The sequence below is a fragment of the Capra hircus genome (genome assembly GCF_001704415.2).
Source record: "Capra hircus breed San Clemente chromosome X unlocalized genomic scaffold, ASM170441v1, whole genome shotgun sequence".
Taxonomy (NCBI): Eukaryota; Metazoa; Chordata; class Mammalia; order Artiodactyla; family Bovidae; genus Capra; species Capra hircus.
In genome coordinates, this window is record NW_017189516.1 from 19521449 (window position 1) to 19536159 (window position 14711).

A 14711-nucleotide genomic window follows, 5' to 3' on the forward strand; every position below is an offset into this window, starting at 1 on the left:
GGGGGCTTCCCTCATAGCTCAGTCAGTAAAAGAACCTACCTGCAATGCAGGAGACCTAGGTTCGATCCCTGGATTGGGAAGATCCCCTGGAAGAGGGCATGGCAACCCACTCCATCTTGCTTGGAGACTCCCATGGACAGAGAAGCCTGGCAGGCTACAGACCATGGGGTTGCAAGAGTCAGACACGACTTAGCAACTAAAACAACAAACCACCACATGAGGTGCTAATGATATAAATAAATAATTGAATGAATGAACAAAAAAATAGGGAGAAGGGGCAGGCTTTTTTTTTTTTTTTTTTACAGAGGAATTCCAATTCATAAATGTAGGGCTGGTAGAACTGAGGAAGATAACAAATCACCATTAGAATACCATAACAAAAGTAATAACTTTTGCAGGGAAGAAATATATCTGTCAATGCTAAAATTAGTCCATGACAGTTTGAGGAGAAACAGGGTGTTTTTTATAATCTCAAGAGTACCTCCTTTAAGATATTTATTAAGTAGAAAGGAAAATATAGTAACCTAACAGCTGAGAAAACCAGCAAGACACACTATCTTAACCAACTGATCAAGTTTAACATCACCACTAAGATGACATTGGCATCATACATTCCTTATATAATGGGATAAGAGAGTCATAGCATCCTTTCTGTGGCGTTTTTTGCTCAAAAATGAATAACCTCAATCAAATCACAAGAAAATACCAGACAAACCCAGATTGTACAGACATTATATAAAGTATGTGACCAATGCTCTTCAGAAGTGTCAAGGTCTGGAAAGAAAAGGAGAAACTATCACAAACTGGAGGATACAAAGGAGACATGACAAGTATTGCAAAATGTGATTCTGGATTGAATTCTGGAACAGAAAGACATTAGGGGAAAATTAGTTGTAGATGAATGCTAATTTCCTGGTTTAGGTATACTCTGGTTATACAAGATGTTAACATTAGAGGGAAATATAAGAAGGATATATGGGATCTCTGTATTATTTTTGTAACTTCTCTGTAATACTAAAATTATGTCTATGTAAATAATTTTAGGACATTGTACAGGAGACAGGGATCAAGACCATCCCCATGGAAAAGAAATGCAAAAAAGCAAAATGGCTGTCTAGGGAGGCCTTACAAATAGCTGTGACAAGAAGAGAAGCGAAAAGCAAAGGAGGAAAGGAAAGATATAAGCATCTGAATGCAGAGTTCCAAAGAATAGCAAGAAGAGATAAGAAAGCCTTCCTCAGCGATCAATGCAAAGAAATAGAGGAAAAGAACAGAATGGGAAAGACTATAGATCTCTTCAAGAAAATTAGAGATACCAAGGGAACATTTCATGCAAAGATGGGCTTGATAAAGGACAGGAATGGTATGGACCTAACAGAGGTGGCAAGAATACACAGAAGAACTGTAGAAAAAAGATCTTCACAACCCAGATAATCACAATGGTGTGATCACTCATCTAGAGCCAGACATCTTGGAATGTGAACTCAAGTGGGCCTTAGAAAGCATCACTACGAACAAAGCTAATGGAGGTGATGGAGTTCCAGTTGAGCTATTTCAAATCCTAAAAGATGGTGCTGTGAAAGTGCTGCACTCAACATGCCAACAAATTTGGAAAACTCAGCAGTGGCCACAGGACTGGAAAAGGTCAGTTTTCATTCCAATCCCAAAGAAAGGCAATGCCAAAGAATGTGCAAACTACCACACAATTGCACTCATCTCACATGCCAGTAAAGTAATGCTCAAAATTCTCCAAGCCAGGCTTCAGCAATACGTGAACCGTGAACTCCCTGATGTTCAAGCTGGTTTTAGAAAAGGCAGAGGAACCAGAGATCAAATTGCCAACATCCACTGGATCATGGAAAAAGCAAGAGAGTTCCAGAAAAACATCTATTTCTGCTTTATTGACTATGCCAAAGCCTTTGTGTGGATCACAATAAACTGTGGAAAATTCTGAAAGAGATGGGAATACCAGACCACCTGACCTGCCTCTTGAGAAATCTGTATGCAGGTCAGGAAGCAACAGTTAGAGCTGGACATGGAACAACAGACTGGTTCCAAATAGGAAAAGGAGTACGTCAAGGCTGTATATTGTCACCCTGCTTCTTTAACTTCTATGCAGAGTACATCATGAGAAACGCTGGACTGGAAGAAACACAAGCTGAAATCAAGATTGCTGGGAGAAATATCAGTAACCTCAGATATGCAGATGACACCACCCTTATGGCAGAAAGTGAAGAGAAATGAAAAAGCCTCTTGATGAAAGTGAAAGAGGAGAGTGAAAAAGTTGGCTTAAAGCTCAACATTCAGAAAACTAAGATCATGGCATCTGATCCCATCACTTCATGGGAAATAGATGGGGAAACAGTAGAAACAGTGTCAGACTTTATTTTGGGGGGCTCCAAAATCACTGCAGATGGTAATTGCAGCCATGAAATTCAAAGACGCTTACTCCTTGGAAGGAAAGTTATGACCAACCTAGATAGTATATTCAAAAGCAGAGACATTACTTTGCCGACTAAGGTCCGTCTAGTCAAGGCTATGGTTTCTCCAGTGGTCATGTATGGATGTGAGAGTTGGACTGTGAAGAAGGCTGAGCGCTGAAGAATTGATGCTTTTGAACTGTGGTGTTGGAGAAGACTCTTGAGAGTCCCTTGGACTGCAAGGAGATCCAACCAGTCCATTCTGAACAAGATCAGCCCTGGGATTTCTTTGGAAGGAATGATGCTGAAGCTGAAGCTCCAGTACTTTGGCCACCTCATGTGAAGAGTTGACTCACTGGCAAAGACTCTGATGCTGGGAGGGATTGGGGGCAGGAGGAGAAGAGGACGACCAAGGATGAGATGGCTGGATAGCATCACGGACTCAATAGACGTGAGTCTGAGTGAACTCCAGGAGATGGTGATGGACAGGGAGGCCTGGTGTGCTGTGATTCATGGGGTCGCAAAGAGTCGGACATGACTGAGCAACTGAACTGAACTTAAATAATTTTAAAATAAGGTGATAGCTAAATAATTACAAATTATCATAGGATACTTATTGATTAATTTGAGAGAGTTAAGGATTTTTATTTTACAGAGACTTTTTAAGAGTAACCTGTACTGTTGATTTAAATTCAAGGAGCCCAAGAAAATTCAGGAAAAACCCCTTTACTCTTTATTAAATCCAGAATAAGCTGACTTTCCTGTCAATTCTTCACACCCTTTCCAAATAGTTGATCTGACCATTTAGGAAGTTAGAGATGTCTCTCTTGCTGGAGTGCAGAGTTGGTGGGGATGGTCTTTTTAAAAGGAGAACATTAAATGGTGTTAATTCCATAGTAATGGTCTTCTCAAGGTATGTGCAATATCTTAACAGGTATTCCGGAAGGACCTTATCAGTGCCATGAAGATTCCAGACTCTCACCATATTAACCCTGACAACTATTACCTCTTCACGGATACATGGAAAGAAGAATGGGAAAAGGGAGTCCAAGTACCAGCCAATCCAGACACTCTTCCACAGCCTTCCGTCAGGTATTTTCATGGTTGTATCTTTGATTTAGGGGATGAATGCTCTTATAGTAGTCTGTGAGTTGCTTGAGGGGAGACTTTGAGTGGCTAACTATACATTTATAATGCTAAGTCACATACATGTTCAGCAATTCACTCAGACCAATGGTAGATTATACCAGACTAAGATAGGTCAGTAGTCAGTCAGACTCTTTATTTAGGGATATAATATGTATCTATTCACAGGATAAAACTGTTTGAAGTCCAATCTGAAATTATGATAAGGTTTTGGAGACCAAGATTTCCCAGTCTGACTCAACAATCAGTAGCATTTATTAGCCTTTGAAGAGAAACAGAGCACTAATTACATAACCCTGTAATAACCCTATTAATATATAACTCCATGAGAAGTTGCTTCATTTTAATAGGGGCCTCATAGTGATAGCATCTGTAAACAGAGGGCCAAAACATACAGAGTTTGCAAAATGCATAAACCCAAGTAAAAGGGGATAACTGGAATAATTGGGTTAACCATAAGCATACAGCCTTCCTTTGCAAAGACTTGAGAAGAAGTTTAAGTAGGAGAGTATTTTTTGCCAAGAGGACATAGTAAGTTTAGCTCTTCAAGAGTAATGACTAGTTTTGGAAGCCATTTTTTCCTACTGGTCTTTGCCAGTGTTTTGCATGAAGGCCAGCATGAAATAAAATGCTTGGTATAAGTTTAAATGAATGAGTGAGGGAAGGAAGGAATGGCATCAGATAAAGGGGCTGGTGGGACCTCCTGGTTACTATGAGAAATTGTACATCTCATTGTACAGCTATCTATTTCTAGTACATATTAGGTTCTTAAAGATCAGAGACCACATTCTTGAATTTTTGGTCCCTAGCATCAGGTTCTTGGAGAAGGAAATGGCAACCCACTCCAGTATTCTTGCCTGGAGAATCCCAGGGACAGAGGAGCCTGGTGGGCTGCCGTCTCTGGGGTCACACAGAATCTGACACAACTGAAGCGACTTAGCAGCAGCAGCAGGTTCTTAGGTCTTAGTCATGTTCCAGAAATGCTTATCAAATCACTTCTAAAAATGCAAGCCCAGGCTGTCCCACCCACAGAGAGACTGTCTATTCTCTGTTAAGAAAAACTTCAGTCTTGCCCAACACACATACTTACCCTCACTAGCTCGTCATCATTGCCACAATCTCTAGAAATCACAACAATATCATGAATGAACATAAGAGTCAGACATTTTCATGTCTTTACTGTCAGTATTTTTATATACTGTTGCAGTAACAGCGAGGAGCCTAGACTACCACCTTAAACCAGTAATAATCATGTATCCCTCTCCTTCCCATCTGTGGTAGTATCAGAGACTTTCACCACTCCTTAGAGGTGATGAGGATACCTCCCCCTGCCACATGGTATCAGTGAAGACCATATAGGGAGCAGTAGTAAGGTTATCAGAGAAGGCAATGGCATCCCACTCCAGTACTCTTGCCTGGAAAATCCCATGGACGGAGGAGCCTGGTGGGCTACAGTCCATGGGGTCGCTAAGAGTCAGAGACGACTGAGCGACTTCACTTTGACTTTTCACTTTCATGCATTGGAGAAGGAAATGACAACCCACTCCAGTATTCTTGCCTGGAGAATCCCAGGAACAGCGGAGCCTCGTGGGCTGCCGTCTATGGGATCGCACAGAGTTGGACATGACTAAAGTGACTTAGTAGTAATAGTAGTAGTAAGGTTATCTTACCAATCCCAGCAAGGGAGGTATCAGTGGAGGCCTGGTGAGAAGCCAGAACTCTCAGCCTCCCCCAGTAGTAACAAAGAATTCCTGCCCCTGAATGTCAACATAGGCCAAATGGTGAACCAGGACTTCTACAATCACCTAACAGTGATGAGGTGATATCCTCCCCAACCAGATCTCCAGCCAGAGCAGTGTCAGAGGAAGCCAGTAAAAATCAAAGGGTTAAAGAAGATCCGGAGTCTTGTAGCATAATACACAGGTTCCAGTGGAGGAAAAACACTCATATCAAGAACTAAAAAGATCTCAACTTGATCAAAGATAATCAGTAGCTGCCAGTACCAACGTGACAGAGATAGTAGAATTGTTTAACAAAGATTTAAAAGGAGCCATCATAAAAATGCCTCAGTGAGCAATTATGAACACACTTAAAGCAAAAGAAACAGTAGTATATCCCCCCTCTTTCATACCTGATACTGGCCATTTTTATCTCCTTTTTTACTTGCTATAGGTTGGTCATTTTTACTGACCATTTCACAAAGCCATCTTTTTATCATGAGTTAATAAACGTATTCATTGTCTTGAAACCAAACAGGCCCAAGTTGCTTTCTGTTTATCTGAGTCAGCTCTCTATAAACTCATTTCTCTCAAACTTGCTGTGTAATAAAAACCAAGATATTTCATTTCTTCTTTGCAATTAACAAGAGATGGCAAAGGGCTCAACCCTCTGAATCAAAGGGTTCTTGATTCAGAGTCAGAAACTACTACTTCTTGGGCAGAAGGTTCATAGTCTCTTGCGTTTTCAGTCAATTCGATATCTAACTCATTATTACTATCTATACTGTAATCTATTTTTTCAAGGAATCGAGGTTCATCTTCATCTAAAACATAAGTAGTAGGGCTAGTTACTTTGCAGCTCCATTCAATCAAGTCATTTTCAAAGTCAAGCAGACTGGAAGGCAGATTATATTCAAATGGAGATATCAGTCTTTTCAAACACGATAGGCCAACACAAAATTTTGCTCCCATCTCTTCCAATTCTTGAGTACCAATCTGTAAACCCTTATATGTTCCCTGATCACAGCCACACAAAGTACTCTCCATGGTATAGCTTCTATGTGCTTCTGTTTTTCTCCAAACTACAACATTTGCTGTAGATTCTTTAGATTTTTCTACTGCAAAGCTATATAGCTGCTCATGCAAAATGCTGGGGCAGTATGGCTCAGAATCTTAGGCAATGTTCGGTATCCCACATGTTCCACAGCATCACATGAAGCTGCATTGTCATTCATATGCCACACTGTCTGTCTGGTGCTGCAGCCATACATAAATAACATTCTTCTTTCAGGAGTGGCCATGATAATCACAATAAACCAGTGGTAAGCACTTCATTGCAGCCAGGTATTATAGCAGACCCTTGACATGATAAATTGTAGAATGTAAATCTGAATTTGGAGTTTGGTTTCATTATCTTTTCTGTTTTTATTTCTGCTCTTATCTCTACTACTTCAATTATTTTACTTGCTTTGGATTTATTTTGTTCTTCTAGTTTCTTGGATGGGAGCATAGCTTATTGATTTGAGATATTTCCTCTTTCCAATATGAGCATTTAATGTTATAAATTTCCCTCTCATCACTGCTTTTTAGCTATGTCACAAAAATTTTGATGTGTTATATTTTCATTTTCATTCACTTTAGTGTATTTTTTCCTTTGAGACTTTTTCACTTTTTTCCCCTTGAGACTTATTTAAAAGTGTGGTTTTTACTTTATTTGAATATTTTCTTATCTTTCTATTACTGATTTCTAGTTTTGATTCCATTGTATTAGAGAACACTCTGTATAATACCAATTTGTTTAAATTTGTTGTTTTATTTTATAGCCCAGGATATGGTCTATCATGGTATATGTTCCATGGGTGCTTGAAAATAATGCCTGTGCTGCTGCTGTTGGGTGGAGTATTCTATAAATGTCAGTTCAATTCTCTTAGTTGATAGTGTTGAGTTCTATCTCCTGGATGATTTTCTGTCTGTTCTATCACAGAGGTTGAAGTCTCCAGCCATAATCGGGAAGTTATTTTTTCTCTTTTCATCTCAATCAGTTTTTGTTTCAAATATTTTGTATCACTGTTGTTTGGTGCACATATATTTATGATTGCTATATTTTGTTGGTGAATTTATCCTTTCTTTATTATGTAATATTCCTCCCCATCTCTGGTAATTTTCTCTGCTATGAAAGCTACTTAATCTGATGTTAATGTTGTCACTCTTGCTTTCTTTTCAGTAATGTTTGTATTTATATCTTTCTCCTTTATTTTACTTTTGACTGATTTATATGCATCTATCTTAAGTGTTTTTGATAGCATATATTTGAATCATTTTTTAATCCATTCTGCCAACCTTTGACTTAATGTGTTTAGACCATTTACATTTAATGTAATTAATGATATGTTAGGGCTTAAGTCTGTCCTAACAGACTTTTATTTTATTGTGTGTGTATATGAGTGTTCTCTGTTTTTTATTTTTCTCTTTTGTTTTTCCTGCCTTCCTGGGGGTTATCCAAACAAATTACCACAACTTACTCAATGTGAAATAATCAGTTGAATAGCCTCATAACTATTAATGAAATTGAATTTGTAATTAAAAACTCTCCATAAAAATACCTCTAGGCCCAGATGGTTTCAACTGGGAAATTCTACCAAACACTTAAAGAAATAAAAACTGATAATACTGAAAGAGAAATTTGAATCAAATTCAATGTAGTTATAGAATAAATAGTTGAACATGGGAATGTGGATATACTGTTGCAATTTGAGGCTCTAGATATGCAGCTAGAGGAACTTAATGAAGGCAGACATACAGACATGAAGAAAGTGATTGTGATTAAAAGAATGAAGATGTTCCAGATAAAATGATGCCAGAATAAAACTCACATTAAAGGAACTCTCAAAAAATTTTACAGCAGTGAAAGCACAAAGGACAAAATGTTGGAAACTAATCCAAGTTCATAGAACAATATGACAACTTTCCAGGACATAGAAGAGTTGCTTATTCTGTTTCATAAGTTTTGTAAATTAAGAATTAAGCACTGTGCTCTTAATAAGTTTTACAAAGAGATAGAAGAGTTTAAATTCTCAGTGTTTCAAATGATAGGGTATTAAATGCGTATTGGTTTTAATATTTTTTATTTCCCTATATAATATAGCCAACAATAAGGGAGTAAAATGTTTTGACAAAAATTTTAAAGGTCACTGAAAAATCATAATTTCCCCAGTGATTATTAAGATTGCTTTTCACAGTTTCATGCACAGTCATTTTTACAGTACAATACCACTGTGCAAAGTGAGGACTACCTGCTTTGGTGACAGCAGATCATTGAGTGTTTTGGAAGTGGCCAGTGGAGCAAGAGGATATAAGAGAACTTTTAGAGGTGGTGGTTATATTTATTATCTTGGTTGTAGTTCTTGTTGCACAAATTTATATGTGTGTCAGAACTTGTTAATTTGTACATTTTAAATATATGTAGCTTGATATGTCATTTATACCTCAATAATGTTAATAAAAATATCCATATATATAATTATAAAAATATGTAATCAAAAAAATATGCAATCATCACAAATAGAGGAGTGTGTAGATGGTAAGAAAATGTGGTAGTGGGCACATGACAGCACAGCAGTATGTGATTAGAAGAGAAAAGGAAAGATAACAAATGTGACTATAAGCTACTTAAGAGCAGAAGCCTTACTGCCTAATAGTAGGTTTTCAGTATACATTTATCATTGTAAAGAGAATAGGATAAAGGAAGCAAAGAGGAAAGTGGGTGGGTTTTAGGAAAGAAAATTAGTAAACAACCAAAAGATATTATAGTTGACCCTTGAACAATGTGAGCTTGAACTGTGCAGGTCCACTTATATGTGGATTTTTTCAATAGTAAATACCATAGTAATACACAGTCTGCTGTTGTTTGAATCCACAGATCCAGAACCACAGATATGGAGGGCCAACTGTAAATTATATGTGAATTTTTGACTGTATGAGGTGTCAGCACCCCTTACCCCTGTCTTGTTCAAGGGTCAACCATACATTCCTACAAGCATTTTATGAGGATTCCATTTTCTCATCCTAACCAACACTTCTATTTTTTAAGTTATAGCTATCCTAGTGGGTATGAAGTACATCTCATTGTGATTTTGCATTTGCTTGTTGGCTAATGATGTTGAGCATCTTTTCTTTTTTATTATTTATTTATTTGTTTATTTTTGGCTATGTTGTGTCTTAGTTGTGGCACCTGGTCTCTCTAGTTTTGTGGTACAGGCTCAGTAGTTACCCCTGGGCATGTGGGATCTTAGTTCCCAGACTAGGGATTGAACCCACATCCCCTGCATTAGAAGGTAGATTCCTAACCACTGGACCACTAGAGAAGTCCTAACATCTTTTCTTTATGTGCTTATCAGCCAGTTGTATGTTCTTGGAAGAGAGCTTTTGTACTTTATTACAAAGAGAAGAAGCTTTTATGTGGTTAGCAAATACAATGGTTTTTTTTTTTTTCCTTTCCTGTGAAACATTACTGTTCAAACTGTAAAGTGAAACATGTCAGTTCATCTCTATGTTCTGTCATATTCACTTTGGAATGGCTGCCTTTGGCTGCTGAAAATCTAGCCTTTTAGTGAAAAGGGTGATGATGTCCCCTGACTAGCAGTTGTAGAATGTTCCATTTTTACTTGATGCATCCATGCATACCTCTTATGTATATCTCTTCTTTGGGGAAATTATTCACATCTTTTGCCCATTAGAAAAATGTGTTAATTTGTCTTTTTATTGTTAAATTGTAAAAATTCTTTACATAGTCTAGATACAGGTTTTTTACCAGATACATGATTTGTGAATAATTTCTCCCATTCTCTGGGTTGTCTTTTCACTTCATTGATGGTGTCCTTTGAGGCACAGAAGTTTTTAATTTTAATGAAGTTCAGTGTATCTATTTTTTTCTTTTGGTTGCTTGTCCTTTTGGTGTCATATCTAAGAAATCATTACCTAAACCAAGATGAAGTTTTATACCTAGAATTCTTCTCAGAATTCTGTAGTTTTAACACTTATATTTGGGTCTTTGATCCATTTCAGTTTATTTTTGTGTATGGTGTGAGGTGTTAAAGGTCTGACTTCATCCTTTGGCATGTGGATATCCAAGTGTCCCGACACCACTTGTTGAGCAACTTCCTTTTTGAAAATGGACACTATATCCCAACCTCAACCACCTTGGTTCCACCAGGCTGCTAAGAAAGAAAAAAATTTTCTGTGAAACATTACTGTTCTTGAATAACCAAGAAATCCCAGTTCCATTTTTTTTAGTCCCCTTTCACAAATCTACCAAACTGATTTTTTTAGTTATTCCTATTTTAAACTGAGATGCTAATTTCTCTACTGTCCTTTCACTCTGTCCAAAGATGCTACTTTTTCCCACTATATAGGACAATATCAGATATGTTCCTTTTTATTGGTTAATTTTATAACTTTTAATGTTAGTGTTTCTTTTTATATGTTTTTGTTGTTTTTTCATAGATTACAAATTTCCTAGCAGTTAAAGAGGTGCCTGGTAACAGTGTGGTTATTTACACTATTGAGAGAATACTTAGTTTTTGAAATTAAAAGATGTAGCTTTATTCTCAAAATAAAGTGAAGTATTTTCTTCTGACACAACTGCCAAATCTAAACAAATGTAAATGTTTCATAACAAACCCTTGCTATGATTGCATTTAAATTTAAAACTAATATTTTCAATGATTATTATATTACTTTCATATACAAAGAAATATTCACAGGGTGGTTTATGCACATAAAACTCAAAACCTGCACCTCAAGAATCAGTGCTAGATTCATCTTTGGAATAGTGATTTTAGTTTTGACCAAACATTATTATATTAAATTAATATTGTTACATTAAAAAAAAAGAAATGTTCACTAATAGTTATTTAATTATAAAAATTCTTCCTGCCTCCCAAACTTAAAAAATTAATCTGTGTGTAAAAACATGAGGACATTCCTTGATTTTGTGCTAAATGTTTTTAATAAAGAATGTTGTAGCAGTTCACAATACCATATAAAAAGTATCAGAATGTAAAAATAAAAATCTTTTAATATATTATTTTGAGTTGACTCCTCCATATTAGTTTTAGTAAAATTTAAACCTTGTTGGTTGGTTATTTTCTACTGATGGATATCTCTAGAGAGAATATCCCAAAATATAAATCTGTTAGAGAAATTTAAGAATGAATCTAATGTAATGCAATAGTTACTTAAGTGGAAACAAACATGAAAATACTGGGAAATAACTTTTAACCATTATGTATGTATTAGTCATGATAGGCCAAATGCTATAACAAACATCTCCAAGAATCTCAGCATCTTAACACAATGAAGGTTTTATTTTTTGCACGTGTCTCCATCCAGTGTGGGTTTGGGATGTCAGTCATCTCTGCCATTCACAGTCATTCAAAGACTCAGGCTCTTTTTGGAGTGCCTCCTCTATCTGCTAGGTCTTTTCCCACTCTTTCACCCCCAAACTTCTAAATCCAGTTTGCAGGAAAAGACAAGACAGCATGGAGGGTGATGCAGGTAGATTTGGAGGGGGTCTAGACTTTGAAGTAGATGATCCGCACATATGCTATTAGCCAGAACTCATTCATATGGCCCACCTAACTGCAAAGGGTACTAGGGAATGCAGCCTTGCTATGTGCCTAGATGGAAGACATCTAGGGTTTGGTGAACATATTAGCATTTCTCTCTTACACTTTGGTAGTGGCATTACAAACTCAAAGCTACATGAGCACAGGAGCCTTACTGATTTTATTCACCACTGTAACCCTCTAGTTGATGCTATGATGTGTACTGCCCAGATTCCCATTTAGTATTAAGACCTGTCCACATGATCAGGATAGCCTGACTTCTTACATGGCAGCTCTGGGCTCCAAGAGTGAGTATTCTTAGAGATAAGAAGTAGAAGGTGCCATTCTCAAGGCCTGGGCTCAGAAAATTGCACAGTACTACTTCTACCATATTTTATTAGAGCAGTCTCAGGCTGAAGAGGAGGGAAATTGACCCTACCTCTTGACAGGACTATCAAAGGATTTGTGACTATCTTCAGCCCATCACAATAGTAATGTTTGTATTTGAGTTACTTGTCTTATTGCCTACAGCCAGATTAAGTCAATCAGCTAGAGAAACTTAAATACTAATAAAACTAAACATGCTTTTTATTTATTATCTAAGTCACAAGATTGTCAAAATACTTCAGAGTTGTGTTTTCTAATGGACTTATAGAAGAAATTTTGTATGTATATGAATTGACATGTTTCTTGGGTCCTAGAATTACTCTTATTCTTTGCTGTAGTAACTGAAAAGGGATGGAAAAAGATACAGCAGATAGCTGAAGCAAATCCTTTTAGAATTGTTCTGGCTTTCAGGTAAGGTTTTCCTCTCTGTTCCATTGTTGTTTCTGCAATTCTCTTGTCCTTTAAGATAGTGTAGTATGTATATGTGGTGACTGAGGTGAGGGGTACAGAGAATTATGAAACAGAGCCATCTTGCACTGCAAGTTTCAGCTGTTTGGATAAGCCTGTTCATTACCACAGGAATTTTTTGAAGTTAAGTTCAACAAATAAAAATGATAGTAACACCATTATATGTTTTTTAGGTAGACTGGATGATTTTGATGCTCATCAGTGATAAGCTTCAGATAGTTTTTGTTTTGTTTTCATTTGTTTATTTAAAATAATTTCTTTCACAGTAAGGGTCCGATGGAAGGAAAACAATGCTTTATGTTTGTTTGAAAGGAAGCATGCATTATAAGTTATATTACACATAAATGGTTAATGTTGTATGTGTGTGCTTGTGTGCCCATGCTCACTCTCTCAGTCACGTCTGACTATTTGTGGCCCCATGGACTGTAGCAGCCAGGCTCCTCTGCCGTTGGAATTTTCCAGGCAAGAATACTGGAGTAGGATCCCATTCCCGACCCAGGGGTGGAACCCTCATCTCTTGTGGCTCCTTCATTGGCAGGCAGATTCTTCACCACTAGCACCACCTGGGAAGCCTTAGGTGAATTATTAATTGACTTACTGTAGAAACAAAAACATCAGAACACAAATATTAACTGTATGTGTGTGCTTATACAACATGTACATGCTGCTGCTAAGTCACTTCAGTCATGTCCGACTCTGTGCGACCCCGTAGATGGCAGCCCACCAGGCTCCCCCGTCCCTGGGAGTCTACAGGCAAGAACACTGCAGTGGGTTGCCATTTCCTTCTCCAGTGCATGAAAGTGAAAAGTGAAAGTGAAGTCGCTTAGTCGTGTCCCACTCTTCGCAACCCTATGGACTGCAGCCTGCCAGGCTCCTCCGTCCATGGGATTTTCCAGGCAAGAGTACTGGAGTGGATTGCCATTGCCTTCTCTAACGTACATATGTATATACAAATAAATGGGAATATTCTATAGCTTGCTTTTTTCAGTTAACAAATATACTTCTGAGTCATTAGTGATACTGAAAGAGAGGATGATTAAATACCCAGAGAGGCCCCTGTTTCTCCTTGGAATGTAAATGTTCGGTTAACTAGGTTACAGACAGCAGTACTTTCTTCACTAAACTCTAGACTCAAATAGGTAAACACCAATGCAGCATTTCCACTTGGATGTCCAATAGACATCTCGGACTTAAAATGTCCCAAACTGAATTACTGATGTTCTTCCCAGACTAGTTCCACCTGTAATTTTATACATTTAACTGATAGCAAATTCATTCTTCCTGTTCAGTCTTTCAGACCAAAATTCATAGAATCATCTTTGATTCTTCATTGCCTCATACCCCATATTCAGTATCAAAGGGGATCCCCTTGGTTCTACTTTCATGATATATCAGATTTCATATATATAAGTCAAAGGAAGAATGGCCCCTAGTGATATATGGGAGCACAAGCCTACCTCCCACTCCACTGCTGTATTTCACCATCATACTTCTCTCACCTCTCCGTACTCTCCTTGCCCCACTCTTCAGCTCTTTTTCCTTTCTGTTTTAGGCAGCAGCAGTCTACCATTTTGCTTTCAGTTATGAGAATCAATAAAGAGTACTTTTATATACACATCTATCTTATTTAAAGTTTAAAGCAGTCTTTTGGTGGCTTTTCCAGTTACTATTGCTCTATAAATTGTTTTTTCAGTTACTGTTGCTCCCCAACTTATTGTCAGGCAACCATGTTTTTATACTTATAGGTTCTGTGGGTCAGAAATTCAGACAGGGCACAGTTGGGATGGTTAGTCTCTGCTCTATGATGTCTAGGGCCTCAGTGAGGAAGACTTGAAGTTTGGGGTGACTCAGTGGTTGGGGGCTGGAATCATCTAAAGGTTTTTTCACTAACATGTCTGCTCCCTGGGCTGGGATGATGTAAATATTGCATGTGGCCTCCCTGTTTGATTTGGTTTCCTCATAGCATG

The 14711-nt window shown here is 37.6% G+C and overlaps 1 protein-coding gene across 2 annotated transcripts in view; it reads left to right on the top strand.

The window, feature by feature from the left end:
* JADE3 (jade family PHD finger 3) overlaps positions 1–14711 on the top strand; it is a 113362-nt gene that overhangs the window by 59939 nt on the left and 38712 nt on the right. For both annotated transcript variants that reach the window (XM_018043969.1, XM_018043970.1), the window contains exon 4: positions 3355–3512. In XM_018043969.1, coding sequence (XP_017899458.1) covers positions 3355–3512 — 158 coding nt within the window. The remainder of the gene's footprint in view (positions 1–3354; positions 3513–14711) is intronic.